Source organism: Marmota monax, unplaced genomic scaffold, assembly GCF_021218885.2.
Source record: "Marmota monax isolate L192 unplaced genomic scaffold, Marmota_monax_Labrador192_F-V1.1 WCK01_AAM20220418_F8-fsc00181, whole genome shotgun sequence".
Lineage (NCBI taxonomy): Eukaryota > Metazoa > Chordata > Mammalia > Rodentia > Sciuridae > Marmota > Marmota monax.
In genome coordinates this window covers 1,460,725-1,485,146 of record NW_026694276.1, presented here as the reverse complement: position 1 = coordinate 1,485,146, position 24,422 = coordinate 1,460,725, and the positions used below count along the sequence as shown (strand labels likewise).

General features: G+C 44.7%; 2 protein-coding genes across 5 annotated transcripts; one reads left to right on the top strand and one right to left on the bottom strand.

Annotated features, from left to right (window-relative positions):
* The first annotated feature begins 3,202 nt into the window (after positions 1–3,202).
* Positions 3,203–9,143, top strand: LOC124108703 (glutathione S-transferase Mu 1). 2 transcript variants are annotated; one of them, XM_046467206.2, is made up of 9 exons: positions 3,203–3,340; positions 3,614–3,689; positions 3,801–3,899; positions 4,120–4,184; positions 4,476–4,557; positions 4,657–4,757; positions 5,688–5,783; positions 5,862–5,972; positions 7,923–9,143. In XM_046467206.2, the coding sequence occupies exons 1-9, from the start codon at positions 3,305–3,307 to the stop codon at positions 8,010–8,012; spliced, it is 756 nt and encodes a 251-aa protein (XP_046323162.1). In that variant the 5' UTR covers positions 3,203–3,304; the 3' UTR covers positions 8,013–9,143. The 2 variants fall into 2 exon arrangements, with proteins under 2 accessions (XP_046323162.1, XP_046323164.1); XM_046467208.2 differs by having other exon boundaries at positions 3,264–3,351.
* A 2,085-nt stretch (positions 9,144–11,228) lies between these two features.
* On the bottom strand, positions 11,229–22,959 carry Gstm3 (glutathione S-transferase mu 3). 3 transcript variants are annotated; one of them, XR_009228851.1, is made up of 9 exons: positions 22,850–22,959; positions 22,430–22,505; positions 22,008–22,072; positions 21,276–21,357; positions 21,090–21,190; positions 20,681–20,776; positions 20,479–20,589; positions 17,138–19,363; positions 11,229–11,949 (listed from the first exon to the last, which is right to left on the bottom strand). XR_009228851.1 is itself a non-coding variant. In XM_046467203.2 (8 exons), the coding sequence occupies exons 1-8, from the start codon at positions 22,895–22,897 to the stop codon at positions 19,205–19,207; spliced, it is 738 nt and encodes a 245-aa protein (XP_046323159.1). In that variant the 5' UTR covers positions 22,898–22,959; the 3' UTR covers positions 11,229–19,204. The 3 variants fall into 3 exon arrangements, 2 of the variants coding, with proteins under 2 accessions (XP_046323159.1, XP_046323161.1); XM_046467203.2 differs by having other exon boundaries at positions 11,229–19,363; XM_046467205.2 differs by lacking the exons at positions 11,229–11,949; positions 17,138–19,363 and adding an exon at positions 19,631–20,193.
* Between the last annotated feature and the right edge of the window lie 1,463 nt (positions 22,960–24,422).

Genomic DNA, 24,422 nt, shown 5'->3' with positions numbered 1-24,422 from the left:
CCAGCACCCCACAAAATAAGTAAATAAATAAATAAATTTAGCTAATGTTTAGGAAGAATTGATTACTGGTTTCCTAAGCATATTAATAAAAGTTCAATAATTTTCTTCTTTGTTTTATCTCGTTTTACACAATTTTTGAAAAAAACATTGAACTGTGTTGTTATTGGTCAAACTAAAATCCCTAGTATGTTTAACCTAATTGTTCTTTTTCTTCTTCTTTTTTTTTTTTGTGGTGACGGGGATCAAACCCATGGCCTGACCCATACTGAGCTGTACCCCAGCCCTTAACCATTTCTTAATATGGTCAGGACGTAGGATGCTCTTTTTCTCATTCCATCTGGTGGAAATCTAGGAAATAGTGATATTCATCTGATTTTTTCAGAGATAAGAAAATATACTGTATTTTCTGAATTTACCAAAACAATATTTAAGAGAATTTGAAAAAATTTCCATGAAGTAGAACTTATTGAATTAATTTGTTGGTATTATTTCTATGGTGATATCTTTAAAATTCTGAGGCCATTATAGGTAGGATTTCTGTGATTTTTACCTTGAGAGTGTCAGTATATCACTCGCAGACCTAGAAGGAGTCATGGAATCTTGTCCAGAGGTCACTCTATGGGCCCTTACTCAAATTTCATCCCATATAATTTGATTATCCCATAGTATTCCTCTAAAAAATTAGAACTGGTCCACACAGTACTGTTGGGACAGAGCACATAGATATCCAGGAGACCAGGCAATATTGGGGTGAATTTCTTTGAGGTCACATCCATCTAACTGTCTCTAATCCTACTGCTCCCTAGTCCCTTTCAGAGACCATGTCACTCATTTGGATGGTCCTTCTGGACCCTGGAATCCCCCTTGGCGAACCTGTTCATCTCCTTCTTCCCCTCCTTCTGCAGAGCTGTTCTCTTCCTCTGGAGGAGCCCCGGTACTCTGGCTCCACCCTCCCAGATGCTCAGAGTCCTTGTCCTAGGCAACATGGCCTCCTTTTCCTGCACTTGACTTCTCTCCCTCTCCGCTATGCTCAGTGTAGAAAAACACAAAGATGTGTCTCCTATTTCCAAAAGTTCTTCCCTGTAGTTCCCACCTGTCTTCAGTCCTTAAGAGCCAAACTGCAGGCAATTTGAAGGATGATCTCAGTCATGGGAGTGTCTCTGTGTTGGCACATCCACAAGTGTATTTTCAAAAAGGAGGGAACAACAGGATGCACACCAATGTAAAATATCCGTCCTCTGTCTTTCAAAAATTTTCATCTCATTAATTTTGGTTTTAAAAATCACTTCCTTAATTGGATCTAGAAATTTTATGTGTCTGTGCTAGGGATTTATCAAACTGATTATGACAAACCTTGATGTATAATGAGAACTTAATAATTCAGAGGCCAGTGTATGTAGGTGTGCTGCTCTTACCTCACTTTAGGCAAAACAACATAGGGGTTTACTCTGGGGCCTGAGGCTGCAGCCAGAGCTTAGACACAGGTGATTTGAGTTGGGAGAATTGAACCTGACTGAAGGCAGCATTTGTAACAGGGACTGCACTCCAAGTGACATGGTCTCAGTCAGCTCCTCCATTTTACAGAGACATGCAGGGTGCGTCATTTCTTTGAATTAATAGGGATAAGATGACCTTTATCTGTGCTCCTTCATGCCCACTCCACACCTTGTTCCTGTCGGGGAAAACCTTTGCTGATATGCTGGGTTTATACCCTGCAGTCTCAACAAAGTCTTAGCTAATTTCCAAACTTTACTTCCTACAGAGCAACAATCTTGCCCTTTAACATAGAAACCCATTTCATTTTTAGTTCCACTCACCTGTTTTCAAATTTTTGTTATGTCTTGTCAAATCCTTTACATAGTTCAAAATCAATCAGAGCAATTTGTCCTACCTCTCTTCATTTTGAAACAGTCTCCTAACACCTTTCCTTTGGGGACCTCTCTCCTGACCTCTAGACCCACATGAGAAAGTCCAGCACAGCAAGGCAGCTGTCCTCAAGAAGGCCGGGTGGCCTTGTGGTCAGTGTTGACAGGTGCTGATGCTACAGTTCTGAGGCACTCCTGCTGGACAGCCACGTGGCCGTGGGACCCTGTGTCTGCCACTCCCAGCAGAGCCATGCTGCGGCTGGAGGCTGCCGACAGTAGACGGCACCTGAGAGCCAGGTCTCTGAGGCTCTTCAAGAACATGCTGCTGATGCCTCTCTGCTTTTCCAGCTGACTGAATTTTACAAAACATATTTTCTTTACCTGTAGCATACTTGGATAGGACCTTGTCCTGGTGAGGGTTGCACCCCAGGTCCTGGATTCCAGAGTGACATCAAAGACCATCTGAGACTCCTTCTCATACCAAGAACACGCATGGGTCAGGAGCCAGGGCCAGGGCCGGAATACAGGGACCTGGAGAGCTGAGGTCTGGTCCTGGCCTACCTGTGTCCTGTGCAGAGTCTTCCAGGGTCCCTCTGAGCCCCTTCCTGTTTCTCCGTGGTAGCAGGAGAGGTGTCTGCTCTTTGGAGAATAGAATCTTCACCCAAGCACATACCCCAGTTGTGGCCACTGCTGCTGCTCAGTGTGAGAGATTCTCAGCAATTGGGCAGTACCTCAGTGTCCCCCTCTCTGTCTGGTTCTTGAATTTACTTACACAAACAGGGTCAAAATAGCAATTGGCTAATTTGTATACTCCTTAGCCTGGTGACTGAAGGGCCACATCCCCCAAATTCCCTATGGAAAAATAGGGAGACCACATATTTCTGGGGGGCTTTCCTATTTCATTGACACCGTTCCTTTATTCACGAGGCTGCTATCGCTTATAAAGCATTGAGGAACTTTGAGATTGTTCAGTGATGGATGCTGAATGAAACTCCCAGTTTGGGAGCACCTGGCCCTGGCTGCTTGAACCTCCCTGAGCACGCAGGAACTCGGCTGAGCAATGCAAGGTTGGAAAGAACAGTCTTGCTCTTTCACTGTCTGGCCTGTCTTCAAGAGCACTGCCAGCTGCCTGTGGACTCAGCAAGTGAGTGGGGTGGGGGGAGGGGAACAGGGAGCTTCTGGCCGGACTAAGGAGAAGGCTAGCAGAGCCTGGCTTTTGGCTTCTGGGCACCCAGCCCAGGTTCTGGGACCATCCCTGCACTGGATCTTACTCCTCCCTCCCCTGGGCTCTGGCAGGCACTCAGGACTCCGGGTTGGTGGGAATTGGGGGCGGGGTGGGGAGGGCCTAAAACCAGACCAGAACTAGGCTCCACCTTCTGCACCCCAGGCTCTCTCAGAAGTTGAAAGCTAACCTAGCATAGAGGCCTGTGCACAGCACCATGCCTATGACACTGGGATACTGGGACATCCGCGGGGTGAGCTAAGGGTCCGTCTAGCTGGTGAGAGGGGGACAGGGCAGGCACTTTGCTGAGCAGTAGGGAGTCTCCTTCTAGGAGACAGATCCCTGTCAGCACCTGCTGGAGCTCTCTGCCTGTCCATGTCAGAAGGCCTTTGCCACCCTTTATGTATGTGTGTGTGTGTGTGTGTGTGTGTAGTGGGTAAAGGTGGGTGGGGTTTGTTTGGAAGAGAGGAAATCATACAGGCAGGGTCCCTCCATCTCTGACCTCTGCCATGGCCATCTCTCCCAGCTGGCTCACCCCATCCGCCTGCTCCTGGAATACACAGACTCAAGCTATGAGGAGAAGAGATACACCATGGGGGACGGTAATGGCACCCTCCTGTTCAGACCCTACCCGGCTTCTGCTGATTGGTGCCTAGCAATCTATGCCAGGCCACTGTTTTTCACCTTAACAGCCCTCCCTTCTCTGCATGCAGGGGCTGCTCATTCTTCAGACTTCTGTGAGGGTGCATTTTGGTCTTCCAAGACAAGACTCTGGGAGTGGAGAGCTGGCTCCTCTTTTCTTTGTGATTTCGGTGGGTTCCCCTTAGCCCTTGCCTGAACATTTTGTAAACCTCAGTCATGTTGGGTTCACGGCCCTTAGAAACTTTTTTTACCTTTTAACCTTGGAAGGTGAGGCTGAGTGACTTAGATTCCAGAACCACTTCTTAGGGGTCTTGCCCCTGCCTCCTTGTGAGGGTCGTGGGAAGGAGGGTTGGACTCAGTGGGGTTTGTTTCACATCATCTTCTCCACAGCTCCGGACTATGACAGAAGCCAGTGGCTGAGTGAGAAATTCAAGCTGAGCCTGGACTTTCCCAATGTAGGTGTGGAGGATGGGGTGGTTGGGGAAGTGATTGAATCCCTACCTCATCTCGTTGCCCTGCTTAGTTGTGAGGATCAGTGCTTCTGCTCAGCTACTCTCAATTCTAGGTGTCTACACTGTCTTTCTATGGCAGCTGTGTCCCAGCTCATTCATTCATTCTATGGTATGCTGATGTAGTGATTACCATGGGCCAGACACAACAAGTGCCAGGTCTCACAGGACCTAACTCAGGGAAGAGAGACTGTGGGACCAGGTGTTCCACCTGACCTTCCCTGGTTGTCCATCCAGCTGCCCTACTTAATCGATGGAGTTCAGAAGATCACCCAAAGCAACGCCATCCTGCGCTACATTGCCCGCAAGCATAACCTGTGTGAGTGGGGCTGGCTGCAGGGTGTGGGGGATGGTGGCCATGTCCCCGGCTTGGCTGGGGTGGGATGCTGAGGGTGCACCTCTGTTGCATGGAGTACAGGTGGGGAGACAGAAGAGGAGAAGACTCGTGTGGACATTTTGGAGAACCAGGCTTTGGACACTCGCATGCAGCTTGCCATGGTCTGCTACAGCCCTGACTTTGTGAGTCACCCATTGCCTGGATCATTACATTGGAATAGGAGTTAATCTCTTTGGTTCACATCTACACTGGTCCACAAGACTGATTCTCCAAGGAATTATTTGTCTTAACAAATTGACCCCTAGAATTCCCAAATCTTATCAAATAAACACTGTGAGTCAGTTGCCACCAAACTTAGGGTATTGCAGGTTGGAAATTCAGTTCCTCGACGTAGAGTTGGTATTTAGGATCCTTTTAATCTCTGACCTTTAATCCCTGCTATAGGCTTTCTCTCCTAGCTGTTCATACTATCTGCCTGCTACTAGAACACTATGAAAACCATGAGAAAAAGAATCACAAGGTGGGGGATTGTAATGCATCCTTGTCTTTGGGCATCTGCCATATGTTGCCCCCATGCTGTGTCCTCTAGACCAGCATGAATCAGGACCTTGTCTTAATACACAGCTCAGGGTCAGCCAGGGCTGACCCTTTTCCTTCCTTCTGTCCCTTTTCCTCCTTCAAATACTTCCCAACCTTGTGCCCTACTCAAATGTTCATTTTATACCTTTTTACCCCACTAGGTAGAACTTTGTTTTTTTCTTCTGAGATCTTTTAGTACTTTGCTTCTTTGAATCTATTCAACATCTGACTCCAGAGCCTGCCAGGTACTCCCATTCTCCTGGGTCTGATGCATGGGAAGTGGTTTGAAGATGAGTGGTGCAGTTTCAGGGCCTGCAAGTTCCTGTCTGACTTGTATCACTCTGAGAGATGGGGATGCTACCAAGTAGGAGTCTAAGAAATAGTGATGCAGGGAATAGATGTTGGCTCAGGCCTAGGCTGCAGGAAGTTGCCGCTCAGCCTTGGCAGCTGGGGCCATGGACACCACTGGCAAAACTAGCCTCTCTGTCAGGGAGCCCTTGTCTGAGGGTGGTGACAGCTGATTTCTGTTTCAGGAGAAAAGGAAGCCTGAGTACTTGGAGACCCTGCCTGAGAAGATGAAGCTCTACTCACAGTTCCTGGGGAAGCACCCATGGTTTGCAGGGGACAAGGTAAAAGGAAGAAATCTTTAGGTGTCACTCTTTCCAGGATACAGAATTTTGTGTCCACTCATTCTTGTCTTTCTGCAGATCACCTTTGTGGATTTCATTGCTTATGATGTCCTTGACCTACACCGTCTGTTTGAACCCAAGTGCCTTGATGCATTCCCAAACCTGAAGGACTTCATGTCCCGCTTTGAGGTGATGCCCCTGCTCCTCCTCATTCTTGAATGTCCTTTTTCCCTTCTCCCTTTATGATGCTTTCCTAGTCCTGAAGGTGAAGGAAGAGTAACCAGCATTTATTGAGCACTGTCTTTATATGCCAGGACCTGCACTCACATCTTGTATTTATGGCGTCAAAGTTATCTTTACAATATTCCTACAAGGCTGATGGAATTATGAGTCCCACTGGGTAGACATGGAAACCGAGACTGTAGAGGATAAGTGATTTGCTCAGGGTCGTAGTGCCTGAAGGCCCTGGTGGGTGGCTGTCCCTGCCTTCTGTCAGAAGGAGCAGCCTGGGTTTCACAGTCCAGGATGCTGTGCAGGAGGAGAGCAAGGCAGGGTGTGTGCAGCTGGAGGTGGGAGGCTGAGGTGAGGCTGGGGGACTGGCAGAGCAAGGCCCAGACAGTGTTGAGAGCTGCTCTGCAATAGGCTTGGCTCCATCAGGGTACCACCTGGGTAAGCACTGGGACCCCAGGGTGGTGGCTGGTGCTTATGAGTACACATGTGGGGACCCTTGGGGGATTTTTGTCTGCATTGTTCTATGGTGGAAGATGTTCTTTCCCTTCCTCTCTCCCTGTTTTTTTCCTAATACCCCAGCTTTTCATCGGGGTAGTGGAGTCTTATACTTATTTTCATTTGGTTTCACGGATAGTCTCCTCCATATGAGGTTTGCTCTCAGCACAGTGGTGCATGTAGAGATGTCCTCATCCTGGAACTGAGTATAGCAGGGAACAGCAGGCACCAGACTAGGGTACCCATGGTGCCACCTGGGTGCTGAGGAGCACAGCTTGCACTTCATCTTAGAGTCAGTTATAGGTCACCCAGGTCCACTTGTCACCAACAAAACCTACTTTAGTAGAGCTTTGGGAATTTGAGATGTTAGTGCAAGAGGTTTTTCAACCTGAGATCTGTGTTCCCTTCCCACTTTCACTGAGCTCAGAAAGTGATCTGCTTCTCAGCTTGTTTTTATCAGTGCTGGTTCTGGTCCCAGGCTAAGTGGCCTTGAGGATTGTGCAAGAGCTGGCAGGACCATGGGGTGAGGGAGGGAGTGTTGCAGCCAGAGGCCAGAATGGCCTGGATTGTTGGGAACAGGCAGCCTGTTCTTTGAGTCCTTTAGGAATTATCTAGGAACTCAACTCTTGGTAAGAAGGCACACAATACATCTGAAATGTCATTTCTTATGGTTCCCTATATCAGGGCTGCAGGTGAGGTTGGTTGGTACACAGGGAGATTGAACTTCAGTACCACAGGGAGAAATTTGGACTTTTTGATGACCAAGTTTTAATTAGATCCCTGCCCAGCCTTTTCTTGTGGGCCTCCCTCTGTTTTTATACTGGCATCTGGGATTTGCTGAGTCACTGCATGATATCTCTTTTATCTCTGCAGAGCTGCTCTGGCATGTTCTCCTCACCTTTGTGTTGCTAGATCCTTCCAGTGTGCAAACTCAGGCAACAAGGAGTGGAAGAAAAAGGAGACTATTTCTGCAGATAGAGTGATGGGGCCTCTGTGGGTAGGGGAGGAGGGGAGTGCAACAAACAGAATACAAGATTAGAGATATGGAGCCAGGCCTTATCCAGCTTGTCCCACTTACTAGCTGTGTAAGCATGAGGAAGTCGCCTAACCATTCTGCACCTCAGGTACCCTCCTAATAGACGGTGATGGTAGGACCAACCTTTCAGGGCTGTTGTGTGTATTTTTTGAACCTACATTGTACTCTAAAGGTTCATCTACCCCAAATGGTAGTCCTTATTAAAGTAGTGCACTTGTTAAAGGAAATCAATGAGTGACTTTAGCTGAGCTGTGGACCTAAACTGACTGCTGTCTGTGCTCAGCATGTAAGCCCACTTAAAAGGCTGCTCCTGGAGTGGGCTGCTCTAACTCCAGAGGGGCAGCAGCCCTGAGCTCCTGCCTCTCTCCCATTCACAGGGCCTGAAGAAGATCTCTGCCTACATGAAGTCTAGCCACTTCCTCCCAACACCTATGTATTCCAAGATGGCTGCATGGGGCAACAAGTAGGACTCTGCCTGCCAGGACCAGGGGAGGGGATCCATCGCTGCCCTGATGGCCCTGGACCTGGGGCACAGCTAGTGCACTGCCTCAAGGCACCAGTTGTCTCCTTCTTTCCACTCCCTTCTCCTCTGCAAGACCTCATTGGCTCCCTTTCTTCTACCCAAGCCCTTCTCCAATCAGACCTCTGCAAGCTTCAGTTCTCTATCCTTTTTCAGCAAAGTCCCCTGCTCCTCTTTCTCCTCTCTTCCCTGAATCCAGATAGGCCTCTCAGTGTCACAGGAAAGCAGGGAGCTGAAACTCCAAACCTCAGTTCTTGTATTTGGACAAAAGAAAATTTAAAGTCAGACACCAAAAGCCATGCAAGAGAACTGTATTATAAGTGACAATGGAGTGGAAAAGAGATGAAAATGAAGTAAAAGCAAAGTAAGGCACCAGCTGAGAACCCGAAGGGGGTGGCATCTCTGAGCACAGGATGACCAAGGACACAATGTCGTCTCCAAATTTATTACTATTTGCTGTTTACCAAGAGAACTGGGGACCAACTTCTACACTCTTTGCCAATCAGGTGTTCAATTCCTTCACCCAATTCCTGGGTGGTAGAATTTTTGAACTGTCATGGTAGTTATCCTATTTAGGGGGGCTTCATCTGCAAGTCATCTACATCCATGTTAATGTGGGCATTAGAGTCAGTAGCTGGTCAGAAGTTACCTCAGTGCACCTGCACTACTAAAGCAATCTTCCTTCCCAGACAAATAGAGACACCTTTAGCCATACTTCCTAGCTTCCCACCAACCTCAATGGAGTTAGTCCCATTGATTCTATTTTTTTAAACATATTTTTCCATTAGTTCCTTTGCTTCTGTTTTTCTACAAATGAACTACCACCCTTTCCTTTCTCAGCCACTTTGAAGGTAGTTCAAAAAGAACCTAAAATAACTTAATACTTTTGACCTTACCATTCATTTCATTGCTCATTACTGTCTACTACCTAACTCTCAGCTCTGCTTGGAGGAGCATGACTGAGTCCATGCTCCCCTGCACTGCCCCAAACTCCAGTACTACCTGGTGAGCTGGCTCTGGTCCCCAGCATGGCAGCTGCCCAGCCCTGTCTGACCCCAATAAAGCCTGGACCACACTTGCTCTGTATCTGTGTCATTGCCTCTAACCCTTGGGTCTCACTGTGTGGCTGTGGTCAGAGCCTCTTTGTTCTGTTGTCCACAGCAGGAACTGGATTCATGGGGGGTGTTGGGGATGGGTGCTCTGTGTGGTCAGACAGGGTATGAGGTCATTTAAGGTTGTTGCTGTCCCCTCTCCATGTCCCTACGGTCCTCACCATGGGATTCCTATAGAAGGGTGCTCCTTCCATGCCAGGGTTCCTCATCCATGTGGCAGGGAGTAAGGCTCCATAGGCCATGTGCAGCTAGGTGTCATGGTTCAGAGAGGTGCTGGGCTGATGGGAAGGGGCTAAGGAGCCCACAGGTGACCATCTTCTGACCCTTCTCCTGGAAGCGTTCCTGGTCTGGACAGCCCTCCTCTGTGTTCCCAGGACGTTCTCCATGAACACACCCCACTGTGTTGTAGTTGGTGTTGTGGCTGTTGTCACCCCACTCAGTCACAAGCTCATTGAGGAGAGGGCGCAGGGCTTGTTGGACTTTTTATCTCTGATATGTCTGGAAGTGTCTGGTATATAGTCAATGCTCAAGAAATTTGGAAATTGGAAAGGATTATCTCTGAGGAAGCCTTGGCCTGCCTGCATAGCCAGTACTGGGATTTATAGCTCTGGGAACAGCTATTTTAGCCCATGAAGGTGTAGAATAAGATGCAGAAGAGTTTATATATGCAGGTACTGGAGTTTGAGCCAGTAGCTCTCTTTTACCTCAGCACTGAAGAGGCTCTAGCTGTCCTTGGAACAATGTAACCTGAGATATACAGGCCTAGGTCCCTAGACCAACTGAAGCAATGTATGTAGTCAGAATTATTGTATTTTATATCAGGTCACTCTCAAAGAAGCAGGACTCACTGGAGAAGCACGTGATAAGCAGGTTCCCAAAATAGTAGCTAGAGAGAAGGAGTTGGGCCTTGGTAAGAAAGAACCAAGAATTACCTCATAATAGAGAGCAGATCTAAGAAGAGAGTCCTGTTGGCGTTGGTTCAGATGGTTGCTGTCTGCAGTTGTCTCTTGCATAAGAAACAAGGGAGCAATGGGCAAAATGTCAATAGTCACTGTGAATCAAATGATCAATTGAAAAGCTAAAACTGATAAGATGAAAGGGAAGCTAAAAGTTTGTGAAAATGGTAAGATAAAAATTAGTTAAGGGCTGGGGATGTGGCTCAAGAGGTAGCGCGCTCGCCTGGAATGCGCGGGGCGCTGGGTTCGATCCTCAGCACCACATTAAAAAAAAAAAAATGTGTCCACTGAAAACTACAATAAAAAATAAAAATATTATAAAAATTCTCTCTAAAAAAATTAGTTAGGCCAAAAGTTTATTGAATTTTGAAGATGGATCAGATGAAAATAAAAAAGGAACCAGGGTATGTAATCCCAGTGACTCAGGAGGCTGAGGCAGGAGGACCACAAGCTCAAGGCCAGCCGCAGCAACTTGATGAATCCCTCTCTCTAAATAAAAAATAAAAAGGGGGCTGGGGATATGGCTCAAGCCGTAACACGCTCGCCTGGCATGCATGGGGTGCTGGGTTCGATCCTCAGCACCACATAAAAATAAAATAAAAATGTTGTGTTCACTGAAAACAAAAAAGTAAATATTAAAAAATTCTCTCTCTCTCTTAAAAAAAATAAAATAAAAAATAAAAAGGGCTGGGGATGTAACTCAGTGGTAGAGCACCCATGGATTTAATCCTCAGTACTGCAAAAAAGATAAATAAACAAACAAATAAATAAAATACAGTATTGGAAGAATAACACTATGATCAAAGTTGAGAAATTAAAATAGAAAAAAAGATATAAATTTAAATCAGAGGCCATAACTGGTTAATATTTTGACTTAAAGACAATAGATATCTGTCATATTTCCTCAGCTCTGTCATGGTTGTGTAGAAGCAGACATATACCATAAACATAATGAATTAGTGGAGCTGTGTTCAACAGAACTTTACTTATACACACAGGTAACTGCAACCACTGTTTAAAAGGCAGAACCAATACTGGCCCAGGCAAAGAGACTTTACCAAATGGCTCACTACTCCAGAAATATTCAGAGTCAAATTAGTGGAAAAATATGTTTTATTCACAGCCAGATTTGAAGGAAAATGGAAGAAACTTACAATTTTAAAAGTTTTATCTTCGAAATCCCTGAAGTCAAGAAAAGCTTTAAAAGAGTCTGCAGAGAGAGAAAAGTCAGGAAATGTATATAGGTAGATTTAGTTAGCTTGTGCTAACTTGTGAGGGGGCAGTTTCCCTTCTCAGCTTCCTTGGTATCTGTCAGGCCATGGGGGACAGGGACACACAGCCACTCAGCTTCTGTTCTCAGCATGAGGAAGCTGCTCTCCAAATCATACGTGAGGGCAGATTCAGTATTTCATCATCATAGAAATCAAACAACCTCTTTTAAAAATGGGCAAAGGACCTGAATAGACATTTTCCAAAAAGTATATTCAAATGCCAGTAAACATCTAAAAAAATGTTCAATATCACTAATCGTTAGAGAAAGGTACATCAGAACTACCATGAGGTTTTACCTCACACACATTAGGATGACTACTATGAAAATGCAGAAAACAGTAAGTTGTGTGAAGCTGTGAGAAATTGGAACTTTTATTCCCAGTTGGTGGGAATGTACGATAGTACAGCCACTGTGGAAATCAGTATGGCAGTTACTCAAAAAATTAAAAATAGAGAAAGATGGAGCAAATTGGTAGATTGACAGATCCTCTATCAATTGTCTCCTCACAGACACACCAATTTGGACAGCTGCTCACACACCAAACTGTTCACAAGAGTTAAGGAATCTAGGGGAAAGACCATAGAGGTTTTAGCATTATAATAAGAAAAGGTGTATTAAAGAAAGCAACAAGGAAAGGGTTGCCCATGTCACTCCTTCCCCAACTCCAGCAGCATGGAGAAAGATGCCTCTGACTTAGGAGAGAGAGAAGGAATTAAGTCCAGGCCTCACACCTGAAACCCAATGCCAGGTCTGCCATTGTGAAACCTTGGATCTGCAGAGCCCCAATGGTAGTATCTGCAGACTGAGCTGCTAGAACTGTGTTCACCAGGGGGCCAAGGGGCTGCCTCCTTCAACCCTCCTCCAACTGTGGGCAGCAGAGGGTGAGCAAGATTCCACTCACTGGGGAGTAGGGTAGAAAAGCTGCAAAGGGCTTTGCCTGTGCAGTCCTGTTGTGATGAGACCTAGCAGCAGACTGTCGAGAGCCGCCATGAAAAGGAGCTGAGCATGACCCTTAGCCTTGGGCGATGGATGTGTGGAGAAGGCTTTCCTGCTCCAGAAGCAGATGGATCCCCACCTCTGCTCTGCAGGGGAATGAGGCCAATGGGACTGGGCTACACCCCCCTGAAACCCAATCCCTTGCCTCATTAGGGTGGAACTTTCTCAAGTGCCTTCCCCTCAATAATTAGGGCTTCTGGCGTTCTCTCTCTCTTCCCCCCCTCCCTCTCTTGCTTCCCTTGTGGGAGCTGATGAGGAGCCATCGCTGAACCCCAAGAAAAAGATATTTTCTCTGTCTGTGTGAGATTATTATTGTGCCACCCCAATTCATCTGGAGTGACCCTGTCTGATTTCGTCACGTGTTGTGATGGCAGACAAAACCCAAAGGCCCCTATACTCAGGACAGAGCCCACAGATAAAGCCTCTGATCTTTCCCAGTAGGTAGAGATCTATGGTTGGTGGGACAGACTCATGTTTTGGCCTTGATCACTGACAGTCTTGGAATGGGCCTGGAGAAATTCTTCCTTGAGACTAGTAACTCTCTGATGCTGTGAGATTCTGGTGTGATCCAGCTTAGTGTCAACTTCAGAGGTCAAGGGACTACCTTCATCAACACTGTCTCAGTCTCAGGCCACAGTATGAAATAAGACTCCAGTTGCTGGAGTAAGATAAATAGTAAGCACAGCACTTTGCCTGGAACCCAGTGCTGGTGAAATCTAACACTGGGCACGTCCTAAAAGCCACCACCCACAGGCAAGTGCCCATGGATGGGCCTCTGAACCAGCCTGTGTCAGGCAGAGTTGGACTTCTATCCTGATCAGCATCGCAGGTAGCTGGCTGTGGTGATCCTGAGCCATGAGTCCACCGCAGCATAGGCAGCCCATGGTATTGTAGGCCTTGGTCCTTCCCCTGTGTCGTGCAGTGGGCTTAGGTTATGACACAGCATTCTGTCATTGGTGGCCACAGGTGTTACATACAAGCATAAGGCTAGGCCCTCCATGATGATTCTGCCAGAACTAGGCAGAATTTTGCAGTGCTGGACCATAGGCCAGTAGTTGAGAATGAGTCATGTTGGCAGAGCCTGGCCCCACGGAAGGGTTGAGGGGATGAATTTCCCTTTGTTAGATACTCCCCTGCTTCATGCTGAATACACCACCTGTGTATTTGGGACAAATCTGAGCTCCAAACACCCTCTAGTGGTAAACAGCAACAAAACTCCAGCAGTAGACTCAGAGCAAACATAGACTCAGGCCACCATCCAGTGCTGAAATAGTGAAAGTGACTATGGGTGCAGAGAAAATAAGCAGTCTGCTTAGGGTTTCTGGAAAGACAGGCTCAAAGCCAGATTACAAAAAACTGAAATAAATACCTAAGCCTTTAATGTCCAGATGATTGATGCCATACACCAAGATGTATCAAAAACTTTCAGGGAAACATGACCTCACCTAACAGTTAAAGTAAGACACCAGAAACCAACTGTATCAGTAATCAGAATAGGTGAACTAGCTGGGCATGGTGGCGCACGCCTGTAATCCCAACAACTCCGGAGGTTATGGCAGGAGGATCACGAGTTCAAAATCAGCCTCAGCAAAAGCGAGGCACTATGCAACTTAGTGAGACCCTGTCTCTAAATAAAATACAAAACAGGGCTGGCGTCATGGCTCAGCATATGGTTTCCATTTTTTATGTCACCACGTAGTCCCAAATAGCTGCTATACTTCCAACCATTATATCTGCATTCCAAACAGCAGGAAGGAGAAAGAGGATTGGGGATTGTTCCCTCTCTTTTAAGGAAATTTCCTGGAAATGACATATGACACTTCTGCTATCATTGTAGAACTTAATCATATCAGAAATGACATCTTTTGCCTGGGAAGATGGAGATTCTATGACAAAAGAAAATGGGAAGAATGGATATTGAGAGTCAACTAGCAGTGTCCTACCTTGGGGCAGGGGCCTTCTAATATGAGAATTTTTTACTTAAGAAGGATGCATAAAAGTTGTATAAAAGTAAACAAACAGAAATAATCCCAAATGTTGATATTTTGAAAATGACAGACCAAAGCATAATGTTGATGACTTGTAATACACCCTTTATAAAATAGTAAGGGAATAGGAAGTGGAAGCACTAAATAGAAAAATTTAGTCCCTGCCCTCTGGTGATTTACAGTTTAGTGGCAGAAACAGAAAAGTCAGTGAGCCATCCAATGCAGTAGACAAATTGTGCTCATATTTGCAAATGAGCTGGTTTGTTTATTTACAATGCTTGCAGAATGGCCTTCTTTGATTACAAGATTCCAAAGAGATGTTGCTTATAAACCTTTTATACTAAATATTGATACGAGCAAATGAAAGTCACTCCTTGGATTGGCTCTTGTCTCCATCTCTCTGGTGACCCCCCTCTCAGGTTCAGTGTTATCCACTTTATTACTCTACATTTCCTTACTCATGTGGCATGTATGATAAGTGAAATCTCTATTGATGACAAATGGAAACTGGCAGCCATTATCACATTATAATTCAAGGCTTAGAATCAGAGAGCAACAGGGGCCTATCCTGGTGCATTTCAGAGCAACTCTGCCTGTTAATGCTAATTCACACTCCTTACAATCAGATCTGTCTTTTGGCAACCAAGTCTACATCGTGGGGTAGTCTCCAAATCCCTTACTGAAGCAAGTCCTACCTGTGAGAATTAACGGCCACCCTACATTTTCTACATTCCTGCAGTTCCCTTCTCATTTGAAATATAATTTTAGAAGAAAGCTGAGAGGGTTTCAATCACAGTTCAAAAAGAATATCTGCTGATAGAATTGGAAACACTGCACCATATCAGAGAAAATTCAGACCTAATAATTCTACTTTTCTTTCAAACTTCTAACATGACATGTATATTATCCTACTGTTCTATTCTTATTCTATTGAAAACCAGTGAGAACACACAGTAGTTAGCACCTACTAACTTCAAAGTCAAATATATACGTATCCATCTAATTTTTTCTTTTGGATTTAAATCCCACATATGAGTCACCTCTATTTCCATTGAAAATACCATAAGAACATGAAGATCCCATCCATGTTAGTTTTCAAAAGTATTTCAGACACCATATGCCTGTAATCCCAAGTACTTGGGAGACTGAGGTTGGAGGATCAGGAGCTCCAGTCTCCCAACTTAATGAGACTCAAAACCAAAACAAAACCAAACCCCAAAGTATTTCATTCCAATTTAGTCTAAGCAAAGAGTGAACCAGACCATGAAATCAAATAACCCACTTTCTGACCTCAGACTTCTTTGCTGGTCCTCAGAAACTTCCCTGAACCTGAACTTCTGTCCTGATTCCAAACACTTCAACCTGAAATCTGTTTTAAGAACAGGGCATTCCACTTTTCTGTTCTTCCTCCCAACCAGAACAGAAAGGAATTTTTAAAAGTTCCTTGAGGGCATTTAGCACTTACTCAAAGCGCACTCTTTTCTCATTTCAATCCTCATTAGAAGACAGGGATTCAACATATAGTTGTAAGCCTTGCTTTATGTCAGGCTCTATGCAAGCATAAATATAAAAATGTAGTCACTGCTCTCTGGTGACTTACTACTGGCAGAAACAGAGATCTAAAAAAGCAACTGGAGGGGAGGGGACGGGAAGAGGGGAATGGAAGGACAGCAGAATAAAACAGACATATTTTTGCTGTAGGTATATGCGTGACTGCATGACCAATGTAATTCTGCAACCTGTACACTCAGAAAAATGAGAAATTATATCCCATCTGATTCAAATGTATGATATGTCAAGATGCCTGTTAATGCTAATTCATACTCCTTACAATCAGATCTGTCTTTTCACAACTAAGTCGACATTGTGGGGTAGTCTCCAAATCCCTTACTGAAGCAAGTCCTACCTGTGAGAATTAATGGCCACCCTACATTTTCTACACTCCTGCAGTTCCCTTCTCATTTGAAATATAATGAGATTTATAATGTCATGTGTAACTAATTAAAAAAAATTTAAAAAGATTTAAAAAAAGCAACTGGAATTCAATTTTTTAAGTGCTGACACAAGAAAACAATTCTAGGGGAGCAAAGATTTAAAATAAGTGCATTTAAGTTAGCCTGGGAGAGGAGAAGGAATGTCAGTCAGAATAAGCAAAGCTCAGTAGCTTAATATGTGTGTATTCCTTAATTTTCATGCCCCACTGTGGTTATAGGGATCCCTATTCTTCCTAGTCAATTAGACACCAAGATTGATGATGTCTTCAACTTGACACAAGATGCTAGGGTAGTAGCCTCACATAATAAGAGGTGGACATGACAACTTTTGCATTGGTTCCTCAAGTTTTTGCTTGGAAAAAGAGCATAATTTCTATTCATGTTTAATTGGCCAAAGCAAGTCACAAGGCTACACTGAAGTTCAAGAGGATCTGAAGCTTTCCCACAGGAAAAGCAATCAGGAATCATTGGTGACTATCACTAACCACTTTCACAGTGGTTTGATTCTCAAACGTAATTTCTAGGCTTGGGTTAGAAGATGAGTAGGCATTAAGCAAGACCAGGGGTGGAGCATGGAGGGCAGGATTTAAGGGATAGTAAGTACAAAAGTGTGAAAATACAAAAGAGAACATGATGCTTCAGGATAATTTAGTTTTACAAACTTATGTAACATTGATCTGTCCTAAATGTTCTAGAAATATTGACTTAGTGCTCACAACTTATAGGGGAGGATTCACTTATCAGAAAAGATACTGTACACAGGAGGCCACTGATGAGTTGTGGCAGAGCCAGCAGTCCTGGCTCCTCAATCCATACTATGTAACTCTCTGAACCCAGCACTCCAGGGCCAGGGGAGAGGACACATGCCAAAAGATATAGCTGTAAAGGAAGCAGAGGTCAGATTATGAAGGTAAATTGGGGGAAACAGTTATTTTACTGAGGCCTCAGAAGCTATGAATGGTATTTAAGCAGGGGAATGAGAAAATCTTCACATTAGAAAAAGCACTGGTTAACTTTCAATCCTTCCCCTCCCCCTCACTATCTATCTGAACTCCCTAAGTCCCTCTTCGTCAGTTCATTTGAGACACCTGTCCTGCAGCTGAAGGGTAAGGAATGTATATTTCTATATACAGGCCAGGTGTTCTCATAAATCCCTCTAAAGATGACTTTAAAGCAGATTCGTGTCTATATGTATCAGCATCCCCACTCTGCTCATTGAGGCAGTGAAATAACTTCTGCAATTAATTTTTTTTAATCACATAAGTTATTTCCTTTTGGCTTGAAATGCTTTAACCCAGTTGCTTAACATTTGACAATGAATATAATCAAGTTTCCCTAATACTTTGGGGGAACTGCTCCACCAAATTTAATGCACCCATCAAGAGGTGTTTTTCTTAATGAGGCTTTTATAAATCAGTACACTAATTTCTCAATGTTTTCACCTGTGTGCCTGTGGGATAATAGGCTTTTCCCCACCTTGAAAACTGTTCCTTGCTCGAATGCATCCAGTGTGATTGCATTCTTTTCTTGGTCTGTGTTACAAATAGAGTTAAGGGGCTGACTGGGGATTGGGAAACAACCTCTCTTGTGGAAAGGATCTGTGCCTTTCAGTGGCCTTCCCAGCTTTCTGGGTCAATAAGCTTGTTATGGGTAAATGTTAAGTGGATAATCACTAACCTAACACCTAGAAAAAAATTAGAAGATGTACTTTGTCTATTATCTGCAATGCGCATGAAATACATTTTAACCACAGACCTATGCTTTTTAAACTTTTCACTTGAGACTGCTCAACTCTTACCATGCTGCTCTCTCCTGTCACTGTCTTTTCCAGAATTCTTTACACAGAGGATTGCAGGACTGACTTCCTGTTTCCTTGTCTCTTACCCTGTGGTGAAGATTGTAAGATGGTTCCCATAACTTGCCTCCTGGTACTCATGTCTGTGCAATCCCCTCCCCTTGATTGTGGACAGGACCTGTGACTTGCCTCTGATAGAAAAGGATAAAGCAATGTAATGTCAAAGAATCCTGTGTCCTTCTTTCCAGACTTCTTTACTGGCTTTGATGAAACAAGTGGACATGGTGAGCAGCCTTTTGCAAGGAAGGGAAGCTGGTCTCTAGCTGGCAGCCAGCAAGAAACTAAGGTTCTCTGTCCAGCAGTCAACAAAGAACTGAATTCTAACAGCAATCACATAAACTTGGAAGGAGGTCCTCCTCCAATTGATCCTTGAGCTAATGTCATATTCCTGACTGACATTTTGAGTGTAGCTTTGGGATGAAAACAGCTGAGCACCCAATAAAGCTGAGCCAGACTCCTGACCCATAAAAACTGAGATGAAAAATGTCAGCTGCTAAATTTGTGGTAATATCATTATACAACAATAAATAAAATATCCCCTTTTCATTTTTGGTTGTCATCTATTTAGTCCCCAAGGCATGCTCAATTCTTTTAAGTCCAAAAGGTTTCCCTACAGCACACCACTCCCTCATATGCTGCAAATTTATGTGTTATTAGACTGAAGAGAAACTTCTTGTCTTTACACCTCTTATAGCAAAATGTTCCCCATACCTAAAAAGTTGGGCTGGACAAACTATTGCTGGCAGGGGTGGCAGTTGAACATGTCTGTGTTACCCATCTTGAGGCCACCTCCTTACATCATTGGGTCTTATAGTCATCAAGCCCTTTCCCCCTCACTACAGAGAGATCCTTGGCTTCTGGTCCACAGGGGATAGCAATCTGGCCCACAGGTAACTCCTAAGGCTGTAAGAGTTTCTTTGTAAGGACTTCTGACTTTGCTACGTAATGGAATAGTTGATGACAATTCAATTTCCATAGGAATCAGTTACCCTAAGTTTTGTTTCCTTAAAACTAGTTTTGAGGAGCTGGGGATGTGGCTCAAGTGGTAGCGCGTTCGCCTGGCATGTGTGCAGCCCTGGTTCGATCCTCAGAACCACATACAAAGATGTTGTGTCCACCGAAAACTAAAAAATAAAAATATAAAAAAAAAAAAAAGGAAAAAACTAGTTTTGATTATGTAAGTAGGTCATGAATACATCCTCCTAGTTTAAAAAAAAAAAAGGAAAACTTGGCTGCATCTTAGAATTCCCCTTTAGGTTCTACCCCGAAGACTGGGCCTTCCATCCCTTTGTCTGAAGTAAGCCTTGTTATCAGTTTCATTGTTTCCCTCCAGTGCCCAATCACTTACATTGTGTATATATGGAAATACCTCACGTTCTCACTTTCAAAAATGATAAAAGATGTCATGCTGTATATATTAATTTGCAAACTAATTTTGAAATTCAACAATGTGTCTTGAAAATCCTTCCATGTGAGTTCACACACTTCAGTATCATTCTTTAACTGCCACATGGTATTTCACAGGATTAATGGGTATTTACATGATGTCCATGTAATGGACCCATTTAAAATAACTTCTTTCTCCAACTGTTCAGTACATTTCTAATACTTGCTCTCAAGCTTTGATGATTAATTTCTAGACCTTGAACTCAGTTGGGGAGTAAGGGAATATTAATGTTGCAGTGACTAAATTTATATCTTGGTGGTTGTTCACAGATCCTTATTCTCCTTTGGCCTTTACACCCAAGAGAAATTCAGCTGGACACGGGTAACCCAAGAGCTACTTATTGGAAAGAGCAGAGAAGAGTGTAGGCCCCTAGGTATAGGATGGAACAAAACAAGCTGTTTCTCTTGCTCAGCATATACACTTGTTGCCCCACTTGGCCATCTTGTTATTGATGGGCATCTTGAAGAAACGGTCAGACTGCAAGTAGGCAGCTATTTTCTCCAAGGCCTGAAGGGAAAGCACACCAAACTTTATAAAGACCCTTACCTAGCCCAACAGACTCAAACCAAAACAACAATATCCACATGCTGCCTGCCTCCAATTTTTCTCCATTTCTTGTAGACTATGACTTTGGGGTGTAGAAACCCTGCCCAAGACTTGAAAGCACAGAGGTATACAGCCATCAACCTCTTCAGGTAAAAGATGGTATTGGACAAGCATCTACTATAGTGGGACCCTGAGGGCCTAAGGAGCCTGTGAATGTTTCTGTAAGAAAGTTATAGACAGCATTACCTCAAAGCGGCACATGAAAGCCTTCAGATTTGGGAACTCATCCAGGCACTTAGGCTCGAACATACGGTTCTGGTCTAAGACATCATAGGTGAGAAAATCCACAAAGGTAAGCTAGAAGGAGAAAATAAGATGGTTAGGTGTGGGGAGTTCACGAACACCTGCAGAAACAGAAAGCTATCCTCTCCTTTCCTCTACTTCCTACCTTTTCCCCTGCAAACCATGAGTATTTCCCCAGGAACAAGGAGAATAGTTTCAGTTGTCCAGGTAGCTGTTCCAAGTACTGAGGCTTCATTTTTTCCTGGAAGAGAGGGAAAGACAGTGAGAATAGCCACCACCAGCATCTATATAGATAAATTAGAGCACAGGCTAAGAATGGACACTTTGTAGCCCCTTCTCCAGGGATTTCCTTCTCACTGTCTTCACTTCAAGATGGCAGAATGGAAAGAAAAGGTTTGGAAAAGTAGAGGAACCCATATCAGAATTACATGACAAAAACATGCACACCCCCCCCCCAAAAAAAAAAGTTCTATTTCCTATTCTTACAGATTGGGTTGGTGGGAACAACAGTAGAAAGGAAATTTGCTCAGCTGATGCCTGCTGAGAAAACTCACATGATCAGAGTTGTAGCAGAGGCGAATCAGTTGCATGCGGAAATCCATTATTTGGTTCTCCATGATGTCTACTCGAATCTTTTCTTCTTCGGTATCACCACCTGTAGGCCAAATAATAACCACCCTTGAAATCATATACCCCACTGTAAGCAAACAGATTTCTTTCACCAGCCCCACCCAACTCACACATGTTGTGCTTGCGAGCGATGTAGCGCAAGATGGCATTACTCTGGGTGATCTTGTTGTTCCCATCCATGAGATAGGGAAGCTGGAAGGAAAAGGAGAAGCCAAATGGACAATCTCTTTCTTCCGGGGAAGAGGAGACTGACAAGGTGGTAAACAAGAGAGAGAAGATGCTGTGTGAAGAGAAATTAAAAAATTAGGTAGAAGGTAGTAATGGGTTCCACCTGATTCTAGCAAGGGTTCTTAAGTCTATGTATATTGGGTGCATATGTGTATGCCATGAAACCTTTTTCAGAATAAGGTTTTAAAATGCAAATTGCATGTATTTAGGTAATTATAAAACATTTTACAGCAAAATTGTGTTAAAGTAATATGTGCTTATTAATGTAATAGCAAAGGGATGTAATAACCACCGTAATTTTAGTGATGAATATAACATTTGAGATATCCGAAATACATTTATTAGAGCATGAAAATACCTGATTTTTACTAGTGATAAAGTCACAGATGTAGCTAATAACTCACATTGCTTATTACCCTTTTTCACAATGGAGGAATACTTTCGTTAGTAGAAATGAAATGTAATTTTTTTTCTCTAGTTCAAGGATCCTTTTATCTCTTCTATCCGTGTTAAGAACCCCTATTCAGGACCCTCCCAGATCAGAATAGGAAACAGTAAAATGGATATACTTGAAGGCCTTCCCTTCTGCCCACTCCTCTCCCTAGGACACCTACATTAGGAAAGTCCAGGTCTAGCTTGAACTTCACATCCAGCCATTGGCTTCGATCATAGTCAGGAGCTGTGAGAAAGAGAAATGGGACTCAACATCTTTAACAGCCCACCTGATGAGAGAGTGGAAAGATCTAGAAATGACTTAGTTCTAATACTTCTAATACCCAGCTCCCCAAACTTCACCTTTTAGTCTCTGTGAACCATTCGATTAAGTATTAAGAAGGGGTTGGGGCCATGGAGGTAAGGAGAATCCCCAGGTCGATGTAAAGTACGCACTTCTCACACAGCAATGCAAGGAGTTCCCTGGTGATAGGGGCAGATGTCCCACCAGAGTGGAGTGATGCCACTCTGGGCACAGGAAGACAAGGACAGTGGAGGCAGCTTGGCTTAGGGGAATGGTGTATGAGTTCCAAAGTGATATTACCTTCCCCGCAAATGTACCGTTTCTCCTCATAGGATGTATCCGTGAACTCCAGAAGCAGGCGGATCGCATGCGCCAGCTGCAGGAGACAGCCCCCGATCAGCGCTTGCGCGGGTCAGACCCGCGCCCAACCCCCGCCCGCCAACGTTCCCCGGCACAGGGTTGCCAAAGACCCTGTAACCGGCTGGGGGCGGTTGTTAAGCGACCCCCACAGACTGGCGGCCGTTGGGCTCTCCCCGCCGGGCCTAGTGATCCCAGAGGCCGGGCGGGGGTCGTCAGCGTCTGAGGCTGGGCAGCTCAGGTGATGGTATTCGCTGCGAAAGGGCTCCCACCTACAGCTTCTTCTCACAGAGCCGCTGCCCCAGAGCCCTGGCCACTTCCCCGTCTCTGACGGAGCTGCTGGGCAACTGCGAAGGCACTCACCCCGCGAATATCCCAATAACCCAGAACCATAGACGACGTGGACGACATAGCGAAGCAACGTGCGGGGTTTAGAAGACTGGCGGTAAACCGCGACGAGGTTTTATATTCGACGTATCTGGGCGGGGCCAACGTGAGCCGCCCGACTCCGCCCCCGCCCTCGTTCCCGCCCTCCGCATGGCCACAATATCACGCGCATGCGCGACTTCTGCGGGCAGTAGGCCCTCGCGCGCTCTCGCAGGAGACCCGCAGGTGTGCGAAACCTTCGCTTAATGCAGTTGTGCTTCCCCACGCGCGGGAGCCTCACTTCAGTAGTTAATATTGCCAGGGCGGGAAGTGCAACCAGGCAGTAGTTACCCAGGGAGAGTCAGATTCATGGGTGCGGTAGAGGACTAGAACAGTTCGTGATAATTGGACCGGATTCTGACCACCCAGCTGAGTCGCCATCTTTGGCTCCACTGTTAAGCAGCGGGGAAGGACTGGGGAATGAGAGCTTGATGTTAAACCCATTAATTACTTAAATCCATAAAACCGCCAAGTAGGAAGTGATTCAGGGCACAAGACATCACCTAAGATAGTTTGGAGGGAGAGATCTCTTCAGGCCAGGACAGAGGGTGGTTCTAGAAAGGCTTCACGGAGGAGATGGGCATTTGAGCAAGGTTACTGAGGAAGGATAGGCCGTGGGCATTGCCACAAAGGGCACTCCAGGCAGCAGTAGGGCAGAATAAATACGGGAAGGTGGGAAATACATGTGTGTTAGAAGAAACAGCAAGTACTGTCGAGGTAGGCTGGTTTATGAGTGTTGAGGCACAGAGAGAGGGAGGATGGGAAAAGCATGTGGGGGTCAGGTTGTAAAGGGCCTTGACTATGAGAAAGGGAAATTTGAAGTTTTTTTCCTCTGGTCTATGGGGAGTATCTAGATCATACTGTCCAATAGAAATGTAGTGGAAGCCTCACATAGGATTTAAAATATTTGTTTCTGGTAAAAACAGGTGAGTGGATAAATACATTTTATTTAGCCCCAATGTATTAAAGTACTGTAATTTCAGCATATAATTAGTATAATATTATCGAAATGTTTTTATTCTTTGTATTGTCTTCAATACACAGTGTGTATCTTACACTTAAAACTAGTCTCAATTTGAGCCAGCTACCGTTCACCTGCTCAGTAGCCACATGTGGCTCATGACTGCTCTATTGAACAGTGCAGATTTGGAAGCTATGCTGAGGTGAGTGATATTGCCAATGTCCATTAGAGAAATTAATGTAGCTTCTTTGTGTAGTGTGGATTGGAGAAGGAAAGATACTATAATTTTTGCCTTCACTCATTCATGTACCCAGCAATGTTTTTAACATGCCTATCATGGGCAGCACCGTTATAGATGCTAGGGATACAGAACTCAAAAAAATTAGCAAGAATTCCTTCCTCTGAAAGCTTGCATTCTAATGGAGAGAGGCAGAAATAACCAAATACTTAGTGAATATATAATAAGTCAGATAGTGGTGCATGTCCTATGGAGAGAAAACAAAGAGGAATACTGCTGGGAGCCATTAGCCAAGTAGGTATGACAATTTC

Excerpts from the sequence above, each read along its gene's own strand:
- Gstm3 (XM_046467203.2), bottom strand. The coding sequence starts at position 22,897 with ATGTCGTCCACGTCGTCTATGGTTCTGGGTTATTGGGATATTCGCGGG. Across the intron at positions 21,358-22,007 it reads TAGACCTGGACTTTCCTAAT|CTTCCCTATCTCATGGATGG; the intron begins GTAGGTGTCCTA and ends TTTTCCTTCCAG. Across the intron at positions 21,191-21,275 it reads CGCTCGCAAGCACAACATGT|GTGGTGATACCGAAGAAGAA; the intron begins GTGAGTTGGGTG and ends TTTGGCCTACAG.
- LOC124108703 (XM_046467206.2), top strand. The coding sequence starts at position 3,305 with ATGCCTATGACACTGGGATACTGGGACATCCGCGGG. Across the intron at positions 3,341-3,613 it reads GATACTGGGACATCCGCGGG|CTGGCTCACCCCATCCGCCT; the intron begins GTGAGCTAAGGG and ends CATCTCTCCCAG. Across the intron at positions 4,185-4,475 it reads TGAGCCTGGACTTTCCCAAT|CTGCCCTACTTAATCGATGG; the intron begins GTAGGTGTGGAG and ends TTGTCCATCCAG.